The sequence below is a fragment of the Lontra canadensis genome, unplaced genomic scaffold (assembly GCF_010015895.1).
Source record: "Lontra canadensis isolate GAN:19392208 unplaced genomic scaffold, GSC_riverotter_1.0 scaffold8, whole genome shotgun sequence".
NCBI classification, from domain to species: domain Eukaryota; kingdom Metazoa; phylum Chordata; class Mammalia; order Carnivora; family Mustelidae; genus Lontra; species Lontra canadensis.
This window is the reverse complement of record NW_022631002.1, coordinates 17,332,526-17,348,672: the sequence shown is the minus strand read 5'-3', so window position 1 is coordinate 17,348,672 and position 16,147 is coordinate 17,332,526. Positions and strand designations below refer to the sequence as shown.

Below are 16,147 nucleotides of genomic sequence, written 5' to 3'. Positions count from 1 at the left end.
TGACTTCTAGCTGGTGGTCCAAGGTGGCTACTCAAGCTCTAGCTGTCAAGTCTGCACTGTGGCTGACAGGAAGGACAAAGAAAGGCATGCTCTGCCCTTCAAAGAGACTTCCTGAGGTCTTATTTGTATGAAACTTTGCTTACCTCCCTGGAGCAAGAACTTAGTCACTTGGTCGTACCTGCCTGCAAGAGAGGCTGGTAAATGTCAGTTTTAATTTAGGTAGCCCACACTCTAGCTAAAATTTGTATTACTAAGGAAAAATGGAGGAACAGAAATTAAAAGATGACTAGCAGTTTTTGCCACAGAGAGACTTTGCAGATATGTTTCTGCTTTGGGATTGGGTGTGGATTTGCTATGTGAGTACTCCTTTCCTAGAATCATGCCCCCAGAACTTGAAGACCCTCACAGGGGACCCCCCCTACCCCCGCCCCCCACTCAGTGGTGCAGACTTCCCAGCAAGGAAAGGAGATCAAGGGGGAGGGAAGGCTTGGATGTTGTGGTTATGGTAGTTTTATCTGAGCACGTGGCCTTTCAGGCCCAGCCTTGTGCTTGAGCTCTGATAGAATCTGTGGTCCTGGATGGCAATGGAATTTGAGGAGGTTTGGAGGGGTGGGGATCAGATGGTGAAATGTTTCTTGATTAGAATCAGGAAGACACTCAGGGGACTTGGCTTCTGCTGGTAGACTGTTTTTGGAGCTCTCTGTTCTCTGGCAGAGCTGAGAGTAAATGAAGCAAGCAAGACTCCTGGGGCAGCATTTAAGGATACACTCACTCTCAGGTTCTCCAAGTGGTCCTGAAAGTGAGTGTTTCCTTAAATTTTGTGCACCAGGCGCCCTCCTCACCTCACCCTACTCCTGGCCTTGCTCCCTGGCTGCACATTGCTTTAGATTAAGCAGTTTAATTTTTACTGAGGAAGAAGCATATGTGCATGGTAAATAATTCAGAGTATAAAATAGTATACAGTGGAAGAAGTCTCTCTCCCTCTCCAGAGCTTTGGTCTTCTTCCCCAGAGGCAACCACTGTGACAGGCTCTTTTGTATTTTTCTAGCTGTCATTCAGAATGGCCTCTGCAGAGACTTTCATGAGGTGCTGCCTTCTTTTGCTTATTGGCAGAGTCATGGAATTGCCACTGTGTGCAGTATTTACTCCTGTGCCAAGAGGAGCAAGCCAGGGGGAAATCTGTAGCAGGGTGGAGGGAAGGAGAAAGAGTAGAAGTGAGAGGGAGTGCCGCCTCGGAGCTGAGGATTATGTCTGCTTCTCTCCCCCGTCTTGTTGCTACAAGGCAGAAGCACAGTGAGTCTAGCCAGGGCATTGTGAAATAATCTCTTCATGTGTGTGTCCATCTTTTTGTTTCCCTTTCTTTTTGTCCCTTCTCTATCTTTATCTCTGTCTCTCGTCTCTCCACCTCTGTCTTCTATGAATTTCTCTGTCTTTCTCTGTTGGTCTTTTTCTCACAAGCTGTACGCCCTCTCACTTCTGCTGCTTTTCACAGTCCTGCTTCCTTCCTCTGTTTTCTTGTGGTTTTTGTTCCTCTATTACAAGGGCCTGAATGTGACTTTGACTTGCTGTATCTCCCAACTCTGCTACTGTTTGATAGATTCAGTCTCTTGGTACCCCAGTCTTTGTTCCTGGGAAAGGCAATTGAATGGGCTTAGTTTGGGTGATCAGCCATGACAGGTGAGCGGGAGCAGGGGCCTGGAGGTTACCTCAGAATATGCTTACTGTATTGCACAGGAGTCTGTGGATTTCTGTGGCTGTTAACTAGGTAATCCTTATGCTAGCTGATGAAGGCTTAGCGCCACACAGTGAGCTCTGATTAGCAGGGCAGCAGCGTGCATTCCTTTGGCCTTCCCTCCCATTTGACTGTGCTCCCACTCCTGACTGACTAGTGAGCACCTGTGTCATTTGCCAGATTATTACTGAGTGAAATCTCTTCTTTTCAAACTTTTATTTATTTATTTATTTGACAGAGAGAGAGAGAAAGAGAGAGAGAGGGAACACAAGCAGGGGGAGCAGCAGGCACAGGGAGAAGCAGGCTCCCCACTGGAGCAAGGAGCCTGATTCGGAGCTCGATCCCAGGACTCTGGGATCATGACCTGAGCCGAAGGCAGAAGTTTAACCAAGTGAGCCACCCAGGCTTTCCAGTGAGTGAAAGCTCTTAAAGTACCATGGAGCATGTTCAGGCACCGTGTTTATTTCCACAGGCTCTAGGCTCTCCTCCCATTTGAGTGGAGGAATGTCAACTTTCTGACAGTTGCCTTGCTTTACGGAATTGGTGGTTAAGTGAAAGTCATCACCCTCTTGATTCCAACCAGGGCTCATCATTTCCCCTCTTTGCTTGGCAGTAAGCTTAGTAAGACAATATGCTTTTGTCTGTCTCCCCCCGCCCCATAACTGTGGTCTTCTTGGGGAAGCACCAGACAAATGCCCAAGGGAGGACCTTCTTGAGATAGGTGTCCACATAAGTATAGCATAGATACTAACCTGTGCTGTGAAGTGGGAGTCTGTAGGGTTCAGGGGGAGAGAGCTCAGTGAGGGGCTGGCTGGTATATTTGGGGAAGGTTTTACAGGGGAAGTAGTGACTGAACTAGACCTTGAAAGTGGGAGTCACTGTTGGCTGTGGCAGCATGAGGAGTAAAGGACATTTCTTTTAAGTGTATATATGGCATCAGTAAGGAGAGAGTCTCTGGCTGAAGAGAGTGCAAAATGGGTAGGAGTAGACAGAGGTGGCTTGAAGGATGAGCCCAAAAGATTTTGTAATAATGTTTGAGATTCTTATAAAAGTTCTGTTTTGGGGCACGTGGGTGGCTCAGTGGGTTAAAGTCTCTGCCTTCGGCTCGGGTCATGATCTCAGGGTCCTGAGATCGAGTCCCACGTTGGGATCTCTGCTTGGCGGGGAGCCTGCTTCCCTTCCCCTCTCTCTCTGCCTACCTCTCTGTCTACTTGTGATCTCTGTCTGTCAAATAAATAAATAAATAAATAAACCTTTAAAAAAAAAGTTCTGTTTTTTTGGAGGCTTAGGGCAGTACTTGGCAGTGTCATTGTGGAGGCCCTTGTATTCTGTTCTTGTGTCCTCCTAGTGGGTCAAAGCAGTCCCTGTTTAGCAGGGGTAAGGCGCCGGGACCCTCAGCACAGGGCCCAGATATCACTGTGGTCCACAAGGAACTGGAAATAAAGCTAGTAGTATAGGCAGGAGCCTGGGGAATGCTCAAGTAAGCTCGCTTCTCCATGGACCTCACTGAGAATTGGGAGGTTTGGATAGAAATGGAGGGGGGTTTGGGGGAGGACCTTATAAGCTAAGGAATGATGGTTGGCCTCCCTCAGCCACAGTTTCCTCATCTATAAAACAAGAGTAAGAATGTCTATATTTTTGGGTTATGGGAATTAATTGATGTATGTGAAACCATCATATATTTATATACAAAACATTATCTCTGTAATTCCTAGGTGACTTGCCACCTGCATTCAATTGATAGGCCTCTCTTGTGGCCATGGAAATATTTTGTGCCTTGGATGGTTTGGAACCTTGGGAGTTTGAGTGGGAAAAAATGGGTGAAGTCCATCGTTCCTGGGCCTGGGGGCTTTTCCCCAAAAATGATTCTGGATGTCAGAATTTATGTGTATGTGTTAATGCATGCTTTTGTATTTTGTCACCAGTGATGGGCAGATCGTGGATGCCTCTCCATTGCCTGTTCTTCTGGTTCTGATTGATCCATTGGCCCCTTTGCTTTAGGCAGGGACAGAAGCGATGCTCTCTATAAGAAGAGATTGGATCACTGTGGCCTTAGCTCCAGCCTGCCAGTGATGTTACATTTTTTTCTTCTAGGCCTGCTGACATTTGTGAACTGTGCTTATGTCAAGTGGGGCACGCGTGTTCAGGACACGTTCACTTATGCCAAGGTCCTAGCACTCATTGCCATCATTATCATGGGCCTCGTTAAACTGTGCCAGGGTAAGATGGGCCTGGGCTGGGAAGGAGGGTGGATGACTCTGGGAGTTTGCCTAGATTTCGTAAGGAGGACGTGGGGAATCTTGGCTCTTTCTGTGTATATAGTAGACTGTCAGGGAGAGCAAGACATCTGTTCCTGGGCTTCTTAGGCCAGGCTGGCTTGGCCAACTGAACATGAGTCCGTGTCTCCCTCAGTGCTGCTTTCCCTTTGTGGAGGCTAGGAACATTGCAAGAAGGCAGCTGGGAGCCCAGGAGTTTTTGAAACCTGGATCTTGTGTAATTGGGTCATAAATGTAACTGATGGGGATAGAGTGAGCCCTGCTTGGCCCTGTTTTTGGATTGTGACTGCCAGGCAGTGAGTAGAAAGACCTGGCCGTCCTTGAGAGGAGTGGGAAGGTGTGTGTGTGGGGGTTAGATGGAGTATAGGAATGAGTGGTTATTTTGTAGCCTTTACTCTTCATCTGGATTTGCTTTTATTTAACATTCAGTCTTAAAGTCAGCTCTCAGCAAAATATTAAAATATATGAAGTTGGCACTGGCTTTCCTGCATGTTGGCTTTAGAAAGCTTTTCATTCCTGAATCAGAGTAGACTGGCAGTGAGGGTAGACAAGTCTCCTGAGCACTTAGGGAAGTCTTGAGGTATCTTTGGCCAGGCAGATCTCAGTTGCTCTCTAGATTGTCTCTAAACTCAACTTTGTTTACATTTACCAGGGAGAGCTGAGATACCTCACTGCCCACCCCCCAACTCAGATCCATTGGATTAAACACATAATGGTTTTGGAGTTCAGAAAGCTCTTTTTTTAAGTGCCTTGGCAGCTGGTCCAGTACCTTTGTGCACATGCGCCAAGTTCGTACAGCCAGCCACCTCAGTGTTCTTGAGTCTCAAGATCATCTTGGGGCCAAAGAGGGTAGCTTGAGTTATCCTCCTATCAAGATCTGTGCCTTAGAAAACCATTGCTGTGTATGATGACTGGCATACCTGGGGCACGAAAACCTCTATTTTCCCTTCTCCTGCCTACCCAGCCCTTTTTAACACATTGAAGGAACAGTTCTTTTTGCAGGGGGTAATGCCAGGCTTCCTTATAAGTCTGGATCTTGTTAAAAACCTCCAGGGTGTCCAGAAGGTAGAACCTGCCTGCTACTCCCTTGGCTTTCAAATGTGTGGTCTCCAGAGGCCTCTAAGGAGAATGACAGGTGCCTAGGCTGGCTCTCCAAGAGTGGAAGTGGCTCAGGCCTACCCCAGGCATAGTGAGGACCCCAGTTTTTACATAGCCTGTGATTTCCTGCCACAGGCAACTGTAGCCCAACAGTAGCCCAACTGTAGAGCAACAGAGTTCTCTTCTGAGAATAAGAAAACTATGTGACCAAATTGTGTAGTGGTTTTGGCCACAACAGACAGTTCTACAGGAAGGCCTAATTATTAATTAAAAGTGCCTTCTTTATGTGAAACAGGGTTCTTTCTAAAAATAGGAAGAAGAGCTCTGGCCTACTGTGAGGTCATTTGAAACTACATTAGAGCTTTTCTGGAAAAGGCGTTATCATTTCAGAAGGCAGCCAGGAATGTCTTTGTTTTTCTGAGATTGCGTAGTTGTGCTAGAGGAATATGCAGTTTCTTGAGGGAATGGGTGGGGTGATAAAGTACAGGGAGAGCTGGTGGTTGTTCTTTGAATATTAAATTGTTTTTTTTTTTTTCTTCCCTCTGCCTGCTTGCTTTTCCCTTCTTTTCTTGACCCTTTTCTCTTTTTCCCCATCTTCGCTTCCTCTTTCTTACTGCTTCTCCCTGTTCTTTCTCTTCGCTCATACGTTCTAACTCTCCTCTCCTTCTTCCTCTTCCTTCCCACTGAACCCCTTCCCCTGCCTTTGCCCCCACAGGACACTCTGAGCACTTTCAGGACGCCTTTGAGGGTTCCTCCTGGGACATGGGAGACCTCTCTCTCGCCCTCTACTCTGCCCTCTTCTCTTACTCAGGTTGGGACACCCTTAATTTTGTAACCGAAGAAATCAAAAACCCAGAAAGGTAACGGTGGGATCACACTCTCACTCCCCAACTTGGCTGGAACTCCTGCTGATAGAGTGGGCACACTTGCTCTCTTCCCTCCCCTTTCTCTTTCTCTCATCCCTTCTTCTCCCTACTCCTCCTTCTCTAGCTCAGAGAGATTAGGGGCTAGGTTGAGGATGAGAGAAGGTGGGAAAGCCTCTTCACCCTTGGGTTTACACTGGAGGATCCACAAGGTTTTGCTCCAGGAGAGATCCTCCAGTGGGCAGTAGCTTACCCAGCTGGGGCTAAGGTGTTAGAACCTCATACTCTGGTGCTGACACCGAAGCCTGGGGAGCTGGAAACTTATTCTGGGCCGTCAGCCTGCTGGCCTCCAGTCCCTGGAGGACACTGCTCCTCTTTCCGTGGGACCGATTGGTGCTGTTGTGGCAAGGATCAAATATTGAGCCCCAGCTATCTTCACAGAGAAGGGTCGGTCTCTCTCTCTCTCTGTTTCTCAGCAGAAAGGAGCATGGGATTCATACCCACCCTGACCATGTGGGAAAGAGGAGCCTGCCTCAAAGACTTAGAGTCAGGGAACTATTAAAGAAAAATCCCTGGGTGAACCTTGACTCCAAGGAGAGTTGATTCTAGGTAGTCCTATCTCACTTCTCCTGACAGAAATTTGCCCCTGGCCATTGGGATTTCTATGCCAATTGTGACGCTCATCTATATCCTAACCAACGTGGCCTATTACACAGTGCTGAGCATTTCAGATGTCCTTGACAGTGATGCTGTGGCTGTGGTGAGTCTCCATTTGCTTGTCATCTTATGATACTGAATGGTTCAGTCTCTTTCTGAAACCCCTCCAGCTCTGCAGGGTGAGATGATGGATCTAGGACAGAGGGTGGGCTGCTCAGCAGTGACGGTGTTTGTCCTGACATAGCATAGGTACAGGAGGCTTATGAAACCCTGTCCTGTGCTGAGTCACTTCTGTGCTCTGTCCCCAGACATTTGCTGACCAGACATTTGGCTTGTTCAGCTGGACCATTCCCATTGCTGTTGCCCTATCCTGCTTTGGGGGCCTCAATGCATCTATCTTTGCTTCATCAAGGTAATGTGTTCCTGCTTTACCAATAACAGACTGCAGTAGTTAATCTTCTGAGGCTCTAGGTGAGCCCGTAAGAGCCCTTCTTTCCCTTCTTTCTCTTGGATGTACAGGGTGTGTGTGTGTGTGTGTGTGTGTGTACACTTGTGTGCGCGCATATGCTGGCCTTTGTGCAGACATCTGTATGCTTGAAGCTCACAGTTCGATCTGCGGTGATGACAGATTGGTTAGAGGTACAGGGGAGCAAGGTTATAGCTTGGTGTAGATAAGAATATTAGTGGTCACTTGTTGTGGACCAGGTATTGGTACACTTGGTACACTGTGCCCCTCACTTCACAGAAATCACTGAAGCTGACAGGTAGGCTCTGTTCTCCTCTCTGTGTGGAGACTTGTCTATAAGAGAATTTGTCCTTCCTGTTGTTTCAGAGAAAGGAACAGTTCTGCTTTTCCAGGCTGACTGTGCTACCTGGTTTCGGGGCCCCAGCACTACCCCCTCTTAGCACTTTGCTTCATCGCTTGGCTCTTCTCTTTGGCAGATGTTCAGTAGGAGCCCACTCTGCATCGGCTTCTCTCATCTCCGCTTAGTGAAGTCACAAAACAGCTTTTCTCATCTCCCTCCTTACTGGACACACTTCTGGAGGGAATGGTCTGCATTTTGACGGTCACTCATTTTTCTAGCCATTATACTTTGACTTCTACTATCTAAAAAATATTAGTAAGTGGACCTATGACCTCCTTCTTAGCCTGCTTTTGGTCCTTATCCTATTGGATCCCTGAAGCAAGTGATGCTTATGGCCCTCTACTTCTGAAACTATTCCTGTGACTTTGTGACTCTCTGATATTTGAGAGGAAGTCTTCTTTCCTGATTTCTCTTTCACTCACCGTATAAATGTTGCTGTCCCTAGGGCTGGGAGTATGGTAGGCATTCAATAAATATTTTCTACATGAACAGGTAAGAGGATGAATTAATAAAAGAAATAATTTTTGTCCTATTTATTCTTTTTACTGGTTTTGACACCACAGTCCATGTACTTGGGGCCTCCCTAGGGTGACCAGAGTAATAGATCAAAGTCTTGGAAAACAGTGTGGTGTCATCTTCCCTTACTTCAACCTGGTATGGCTAAGGTTGCACTTGATGTGACTCTTTTTTTTTTTAAAGATTGTATTTACTTACTTGACAGGGAGAGAGACCACAAGTAGGCAGAGAGGCAGGCAGAGAGAGAGATAGGGAAGCCGGCTCCCCGTTGAATGGAGAGCCCGATGCGGGGCTCGATCCCAGGACCCTGAGATCATGACCCGAGCCAAAGGCAGAGGCTCAACCCACTGAGCCACCCAGGTGCCCCGGATGTGACTCTTCATAAGTTACTGCACCCAAAGATGGGGTTTCCCATAGACTGACCCTTAGTGATTCCCAAGACATTCCGGCTGGCTCTGTCAGTCTTCTTAAAATATTTGCACGATAGGTGCTTTTTAACCTCACTCAGCTCTATTGTGGCATTGACAGGGTGGGAGTGGGGATAGGGGATTCTGAGAGTTAGAGTCTGGACCAGCAAGTAAGGGGACTACGGGGATGTAGAGGTAATGCACAATTGTTTGTTAACTTCTCACTTTTTATTACCTATGTACTTATCTCTGGCTTTATACTAGACACTTTTGCTGCGCCCGCACACAGTCCCCTTCCAGCATCCCCTCTACCATATTTCTTCTCTGCCCAGTACAGGTTATTAACCTGTGTGGGCCAACTCCTCCTGTCTTGCCCTGTGACCTTTCCAGATGGTCTCATCAACTCCTGTGGCGCCATCTGGGCGGCTCACGAGTATCTCAGTGCCCTCCACTTGGGCTTTGTCTTTAGCTGTGATGCTGTGTGCTATCCGTTCTCCTTGCTGGGCCTCTTTATTTTTCCCTTGGTGTTCACGCTCTTCCAGCTCCAACATGTACCTGCATGCGCGCGCGCACACACGCACAAGCAAAGGATCACCAGATTTGATTGAGGTGGTCACATCTGTCTTGTTTGCTCTTCAGCCAGGGTGTCTACCCTCATTCAGGCCTCCTCTCTTATGGGACAGTTATCACAGATAAACTTTTTCTTAGATTTATTTATTTGAGAGGTAGGGGGAGGGGCAGAAGGCTAGAGTCCCAAGGAGACTCTGTGCTGAGCACGAAGTAGGACACGGGGCTGGAGCCCCTGACGCTGAGATCATGACCTGAGCCCAGATCAGGAGTTGGGAGGCTTAACTGACTATGCCACCCAGGCACCCCACAGATTACTTTCTTATCTGGCCTCCTCCCTGTCCGCTAGTCTCTCCCTGCTTTAGTTGGCCTCCATGATGCCACCAGAGTCTCTGCCAAAATGCTGTCAAGCCTTTACTTCAGAGCCATAGCAGACTCTCATTGTTTGTTCAGACTCCACAGCGTGGCCTCAGCTGCAGGGTCTTCTCAGCTGTTTCCTCACACACCTTAACCTGGGACTGCAGGCATTCTACTGCCAACCTCAAGGAGGTCACCCTCTTTCACTCCTTCATGCTTCTTTTGCTGTTGCCTACGCTGTTTTCCACCCATTTGCTCACCTTCTGGCAAACTCCAGTTCTTCCTAGCCCAGATGTGGTCATCTCTTGTGAAGTTTTTTGTTCCCCCAGCTCACCCCCAGGCTGGTGAGTGCTTTATGCTCCATGATGATGCTGTCTACACTGAATGGTAGTTCCTTTCCCTCCTGCTCTATTTCTCAAACAGTAGGGCTCTTTGGGGACATAGAGGAAGCCTGGGTTGTCTCTGAGGCCCAGGCTTGTCCTGGCCTATCCTGTATCAGGAGCTCAGGGAAAATATACAGAGAGCACAGAAGGCTTGCTGCCCTTCTTTAAAAAAGCCATTGTGTAAAGTATGAAATCTGTGAGGTGGTAGAGTGGGGGTACCCCTGATGGAATGTATTGGGGTAGCAGTGAGTGATGGCAAGGTGAGGCATCCACTGGGTGATGGTGGGTTTCATGGCTGAGGGGCTCAGGGGTGTCCACGGCCAAGAGAGAGGTAGGACATTCTTGGTTAACACTGGAAGTACCCATGGTTGGAGGTTGGAGATATCTATGGGTAAAAGTTGAGGGGTGAGGGTGGGGGTTGGGCATGCATACAATACATGGGATACTCCTCTGAGAGGACTGCCTCCTGTGTTTTTGTGGAGTTCTGAGCCTAGTTTGTCAAGTGAGGAGTGTGACTACATGGCCTAGTGAAAGGATCATCCTGACACACTTCTTATCCTTCTAGGTTGTTCTTCGTGGGCTCCCGTGAGGGCCACCTCCCAGATGTTCTGTCCATGATCCACATTGAGCGTTTTACACCCATCCCTGCTTTACTGTTCAATGTAAGCTCTGCTGGGGGAGTGTGGAGAACTGTGGTACTCTTGCTGACTTTATGAGATGACTGTGAGTAGGAGGTATACTAGCTTCTTAAGGTATTTCCCAAGACACTCGGTGTTTCTAAAAATATAAAACATATGAGAGAAGGCAAATGGTACAAAAGAATATAAAAATAAATTTGTAAAATTTATTTTTTTATTTTTGAAAGATTTTATTTATTTGTTTATTTAGAGAGTGTGAACAGGGGGAGGGGCAGTGAGAGAGAGAATCCCAAGCAGACCCTATACTGAGTACAGAGCCTGATATGGAGCTTGATCTCGTCCCTAAGATCATGACTGAGCCAAAATCAAGAGTTGAGTGCTTAACTGATGGAGCCACCCAGGCATCCCTGAATTTTTCTTAACTAGCCTCCATGCCCTATATGGGGCTTGAATTCATGACCCTGATATTAAGAGTCCTGTGTTCCCCTGACTGAGCCAGCTAGGTGTCCCTTTTTTTTTTTTTTTTGGTTGATTTTAATTAAATCATTTTTTTTAAATTAAAGATTTTACTTAACAGAGGGAGAGATTTTATTTGACAGAGAGAGAGATCCAAGTAGCCAGAGAAGCAGGCAGAGAGAGGGGGAAGCAGGCTCCCTGCTAGCAGAGAGCCCAACGCAGGGCTCAATCCCAGGATCCCTGAGATCATGACCTGAGTCAAAGGCAGAGGTTTAACCCACTGAGCCACCCAGGTGCCCCTTTAATTAAATTATTTTTAAAAAGCCAAGCCAGTTGTATACCAACTACCCAGGGACTTCTTTTCATATTATAGACTTTATATAGATTTCTTTTTAAAAAGATTTTATTTTTAAGTAATCTCCACACACAAAATGGGGCTTGAACTCACAACCCTGAGATCAAGAGTCACATGCTCCACTGAGGAGACAGCCAGGTGCCCCTACATGTCATAGATTTATATATAGTAGATAGTGCTTCATATATGCCAAGTATAATTATATACCCCTTACATAGTTATCATCAGCTCAACCCTTCCTATCAGTGTCAAGTTTCATTATTTAGCTTTGTACTGGATTTCTGAAATTTAAAGTGGGACTGATGATACTTCATTAGTTTCTTCTTGCCCCTGGAATTTTCCTGGCAATTATCCCATGTTTGTGTTTGTCCTTATGAACTTTGTTATTTTGTCAAAAGAACAAAAATCCTCTCAGTATATTGATTGGAATCACATTGAATTTATAAATTTAGGGGAGATCTGACATCTTGTCTTTTAATCATCTTCTTCCCCTGTTTTTCCAATACAGTCCCTCTTCTTTCCCCAGAATGGGTCCTTTTTGTTTTAAATCCTTTGTTGGTAATCTGGGTGAAAAGACTAGTTAGGGGGGATCTCCATATTCTTGAAGATTAAGTAAATCTGACCATGTCACAGGACTGCAGTCCCCGATTTCTGTCTTCTAGGACTCTTGTTCCAGAGGGCAAATTCTGTCATACCTCTCTTATCAGGGGTATAGATCCATTTTGTCAGTCTGCATTTTAAAGACCCCAGGACAGTGAGATGGTTCTGGAGGCATTTATTCCGTTTGTATGCCAGGTAGTTTAGACTCGGGAGTAATGGTATCCAGATGGCAATGTGGTTCATATTGAGGTTGGTGCATCAAAGTGAGGAGGACCTCACTCTGCCATCAGAAGGGGAAAGGAGTCTGGCTTATTAAAGTGCTTGCAAAAAGAAGGGAGGCATTGTGTATAGGAAGAACCCTTCAATGCCACTTTGAAGGTTAATACAGAAGTTAGACCTATCTGATGCCAAGGGGTCACTGAAAATAACTGGAGGTAACCTGGTAAGCTAAATCAGCAGTGAGCAGCAGACCTGGTACTGATTGCTGGGTGGTTGGAGTATCCTGGGATGGCCTGGTGGTGACAATGCCCACTCCTCCTTCCATCCCCTCCCCCTCCAGTGTACCATGACACTCATCTACCTCACCGTGGAAGATGTTTTCCTGCTCATCAACTACTTCAGCTTTAGCTATTGGTTCTTTGTGGGCCTGTCTGTTGCTGGACAGCTCTATCTTCGCTGGAAGGAGCCCGAGCGACCCCGGCCTCTCAAGGTCAGTGACTCTGGACAGGCTGGGGGGGTGGGCCATCTCCCCAAAGTGACTTCTCTGTACCCTGTTCCCCATAGCACTTTACCTAATATCTCACCTCCCTCCATTTCAGCTGAGCCTGTTTTTTCCCATCGTGTTCTGCATATGCTCCTTGTTTCTGGTGATTGTGCCACTGTACAGTGACACCATCAATTCCCTCATTGGCATCGGGATTGCCCTCTCTGGGATTCCTGTCTACTTCGTGGGTGTTTACTTGCCTGAGTCCCAGAGGCCAGTCCTTATTCGGAATGTCCTGGGTGAGCTTCTTTGCCCATTACTCATGGCGTGTGTGTGTGCGTACATGCGTGCCCACAGATGCATGCAGAGGTGGGATTGGTGGCTAACAGCTTCCGTTATACTAGTGATATGCTGGAGACCATGAGACCTGGTTGCACCAAATGACTTCTTCCCTTTTGATCTTGACATGAGCACTTTAGTTCTAACCTTAGAGTCCTATTTTTGGCTTAGAACACTCCCTTTTTAAAGTGCAATCCATGTGGGAAGGTGAGTCATGCATCACTTTCTGGTTGGGCACGGAATGAAGGACAGTGATGCTTGCTGGTGGTAACAGGCAAAGCCTGGTGCAGTATACCCAGGCGACAGGTGGGAGGGAACCACAGATATGCTTTAATCAACTTTGGGGTGTTCATATTGAAGTTGTAGCTGTCAGCTTGCTGAATTCTGTTCTCTATTTTCATTTAGCTGCTGTCACCAGAGTCACCCAGCAGCTTTGCTTTTGTGTCCTGACTGAGCTTGATGTAGCAGAAGAGAAAAAGGTTGAGAGGAAAACGGACTAGAGGCCAGATGTGATGTCCCTTGAGGCCTGGAAGGCCAGCCACCAAAGTCCAGATGACAAGACTGCAGGCCTAACCCTCTTGTCCTAAAGGAGTCTGGTGGCCCACATTATATAAGGGGGACTCAGGGCTGATGGCCTGCTCTGGCGGTCACTCTCATTGGTAAGCTGTGGGAGGAGACTCAGGGTCCAAGGCCAGCCTGGGTGGGAACTTTACATAGAGGGTGGTGGTGGGGAGGGCTTGGTCAGGGGAATAGTTCAGTTTTATTCCTGGTTGAGTCGGTATAGCTTACCAAACACTTGGGCAACTGCACTGAGGGAAGAGGGAGTGCTAGGTTAATAGGTGTGGCTGGCGGTTCGGAATTTGTTATTTGAGGTTTGAATCAGGAGCCTCTACAAAGGGGCTGCTTTATGGGAAGGTTTCCTCTGATCAGGTCCAAACACCTGACTCTAGAGCCCTAAAATGCTACCATTTCTTCCTCTGACTCAAGATCTTTCCCTAGGAAGACAGCTGTATTTCATTATTTATTGACATTATTTAGTCCAGGACACCAGTTCTGACAGAGCACTGGTGTTCATTCATCTTCAGGATGCAATAAGCTGACTGTGTTTAAAAACTCAAAATACTCCCAACCGAGTCCCTCTGCCCTTAGAGGTGTCTCTGTGTGCTGGTGTGGGTCAGCCTCTGACCACAGATTTTTTTGCTTGGTTTTAGCACAGTCTTCTGTTGAGTCTTAGCTGCAAAAATGAACTTTAAAGATTTTTTTTTTACTCGTGTATTGGTTACATTTTAGTCAGTAGGTCACAGATTATATAAGCACCTGGCTCAAATCAGCAAGGACAAATGAAAAAATTCATGAGTCAGAAGTTTGAAATATTGCTATTTTGAAGGATAATCCCTTATTTTACTTGAGACCTCAGGTCTTTATTCTAGATGATAGAAGGTAAACCTCCGGTTCCTGGTATGACCTTTAGGAGGACATAAACTGTTTTAGAATTCAAGTGGATTACCTGAATTCTCTCAGCCATCAATGGCTTAGAGAACATCTCATGGACTCAAGCCACCAAATAGCTTGTTTCTGTCTATAAGGGCTGGTGTGAGGGACTGCTGTGCAGACCCACGCAAGCCCACCTTGGTGCTAGAAGTGGTCATTGCCCTTTTCCGAAAACCTCACACCAGACTGCATCCTCCTCTTCTGTCCCGGGCACTGAGCTTTGTTTACACTCTGAACTGTCTTGGTGTGGATCATCAGGATAGTGCATTCCTGTCCTGTCTGCCTCCCTTGCTGGAGGTCTGGTGGGCCTGCAGTCTCAGGAAGAGCTTGGTACTTGTGTGGACTTCTATTTTCTCCTTGTGGAGATCAGAGAAGACTTTGGGGGACAAAGCTGCTTCAACCTCAATCTGGCTCCTCAGCAGACTGCATGATTGGAAGTAACTAATTCTGGTGCTCAGGGTGTGCTTTTAGCATCCAGGTCAGGCCAGAGTAGGCTTGGCCTCATGGATGTTCCCTCATGGGCAGCCATGGTTGCAGTGGACTGTACAGCTGTCCTGTGATGCTTCCAGACACTGTCATCCTGGGTCCAGAGGAACCTGCTGACTTGGCTAACTCCATGCCTGGACATCTTATCCTTTCATTTTAGAACTGGTCACCGGTAAAGACAAGAACTATGAGGCAATCTCTCTTTCTGACCATTCTTTTCTATCAAGTGGCTTCAGTTGCAGTCAGGGGAGTAACCTTGGCCATACTTGTTTAATAAGGACAATTTAGGGGAGCCATGGGCACAGCTGCCTTCGGTTTAGGGCATGCATGGATGAGAAAATGAGGGGACATGCCTACTGTCATGGGTTGGGGATTTGCACAGCAAATTCCTTTCTGGCAACGGAGTCTTATGCAAAGGCTGACTTGCCTAGAGTACGTAAACATGACTCCTGTCTGAGCCAAGATGGCACCTATCCCAGGGATCCTCTGGAGCTAATCCTTTAAGCAGAGTGTGCTTGTCTTAAGGATCCCTGACCCAGGTTTTAGCTCTCTCCCCTGAAGTAAATGACCAGCTAATCCCAGGAACTTGCTGTCCCTAGTGGCTCCTGGGGGAAGCATGGGCCTCACACCCTAAGTGCCCCAGCACAAGCTTCGTGAGCCATGTCATCCCCCTCTCATTACTGGATGGCAACTGCATTCTTCCCCTCTGTGCTGGATACAGACTTCACCCAGAAACCCTTCTGTGGGAGGGAAGCCAGAGACTCCCTACAGCAGTCAAGCTTCATGGTGGAATTAAATTTCTGCAAGGTCTTTGTTGTTCGTCTCCTTCAATCCTTCTCCTGGTGTGCTAATCTCTTTTGCAGTAGGTACAGTATGAGATTGTCAGCCCTTTGATGTTGGCAAACCTTAATGAGTACATAAACAGCAGTGAGCACATTATAATGGCACGGAGTGGTTTTTAATCCTTTGTTTCTATGCCTACAGGAGACTGAGATGACTAGTGTCATACATATAACTTGCTGCCTGTTGCTTGCAACACTGAATTGTACCTTTGTGGAGAGTTAGGATGGTAAATCAATAGATTGTTGGTTTTTTAGCCACAAGAGTAGAGCCTGAGTATGTGAACACACAGAACTTCACCCCTTAAGATGGTTTAACATGAGTAGGAACTAATGTAGGTGAAGACCCTCAAAATGAATACATAGTGAAGAATGGGTGGAGGCAGGATGGAAGAATATGAAATCTTAAAAGGTGTGGGAAGGAGACATACCTCCGTGTACATGATAGTGAGTTTGTGGCACGTGGCAAGAAAGCACTTTTTTTTTTTTTTTTTTTTGTCATAGAGAAGCGAGAGCGA

At 46.9% G+C, this 16,147-nt stretch overlaps 1 protein-coding gene across 6 annotated transcripts in view; it reads left to right on the top strand.

Moving 5' to 3' along the window:
* The window catches only part of SLC7A6 (solute carrier family 7 member 6), a 33,974-nt gene extending 18,375 nt beyond the window's left edge, over positions 1-15,599 (top strand). For 4 of the 6 annotated variants that reach the window (XM_032854119.1, XM_032854118.1, XM_032854120.1 and 1 more), the window contains 7 exons: positions 3,827-3,952; positions 5,822-5,966; positions 6,606-6,729; positions 6,935-7,038; positions 10,288-10,384; positions 12,331-12,480; positions 12,590-15,599. In XM_032854119.1, the coding sequence (XP_032710010.1) occupies positions 3,827-3,952; positions 5,822-5,966; positions 6,606-6,729; positions 6,935-7,038; positions 10,288-10,384; positions 12,331-12,480; positions 12,590-12,898 (1,055 nt within the window). In that variant the 3' untranslated portion in view covers positions 12,899-15,599. The remainder of the gene's footprint in view (positions 1-3,826; positions 3,953-5,821; positions 5,967-6,605; positions 6,730-6,934; positions 7,039-10,287; positions 10,385-12,330; positions 12,481-12,589) is intronic. The other 2 variants (XM_032854123.1, XM_032854122.1) reach the window with 1 other exon arrangement.
* The last annotated feature ends 548 nt before the right edge of the window (positions 15,600-16,147 follow it).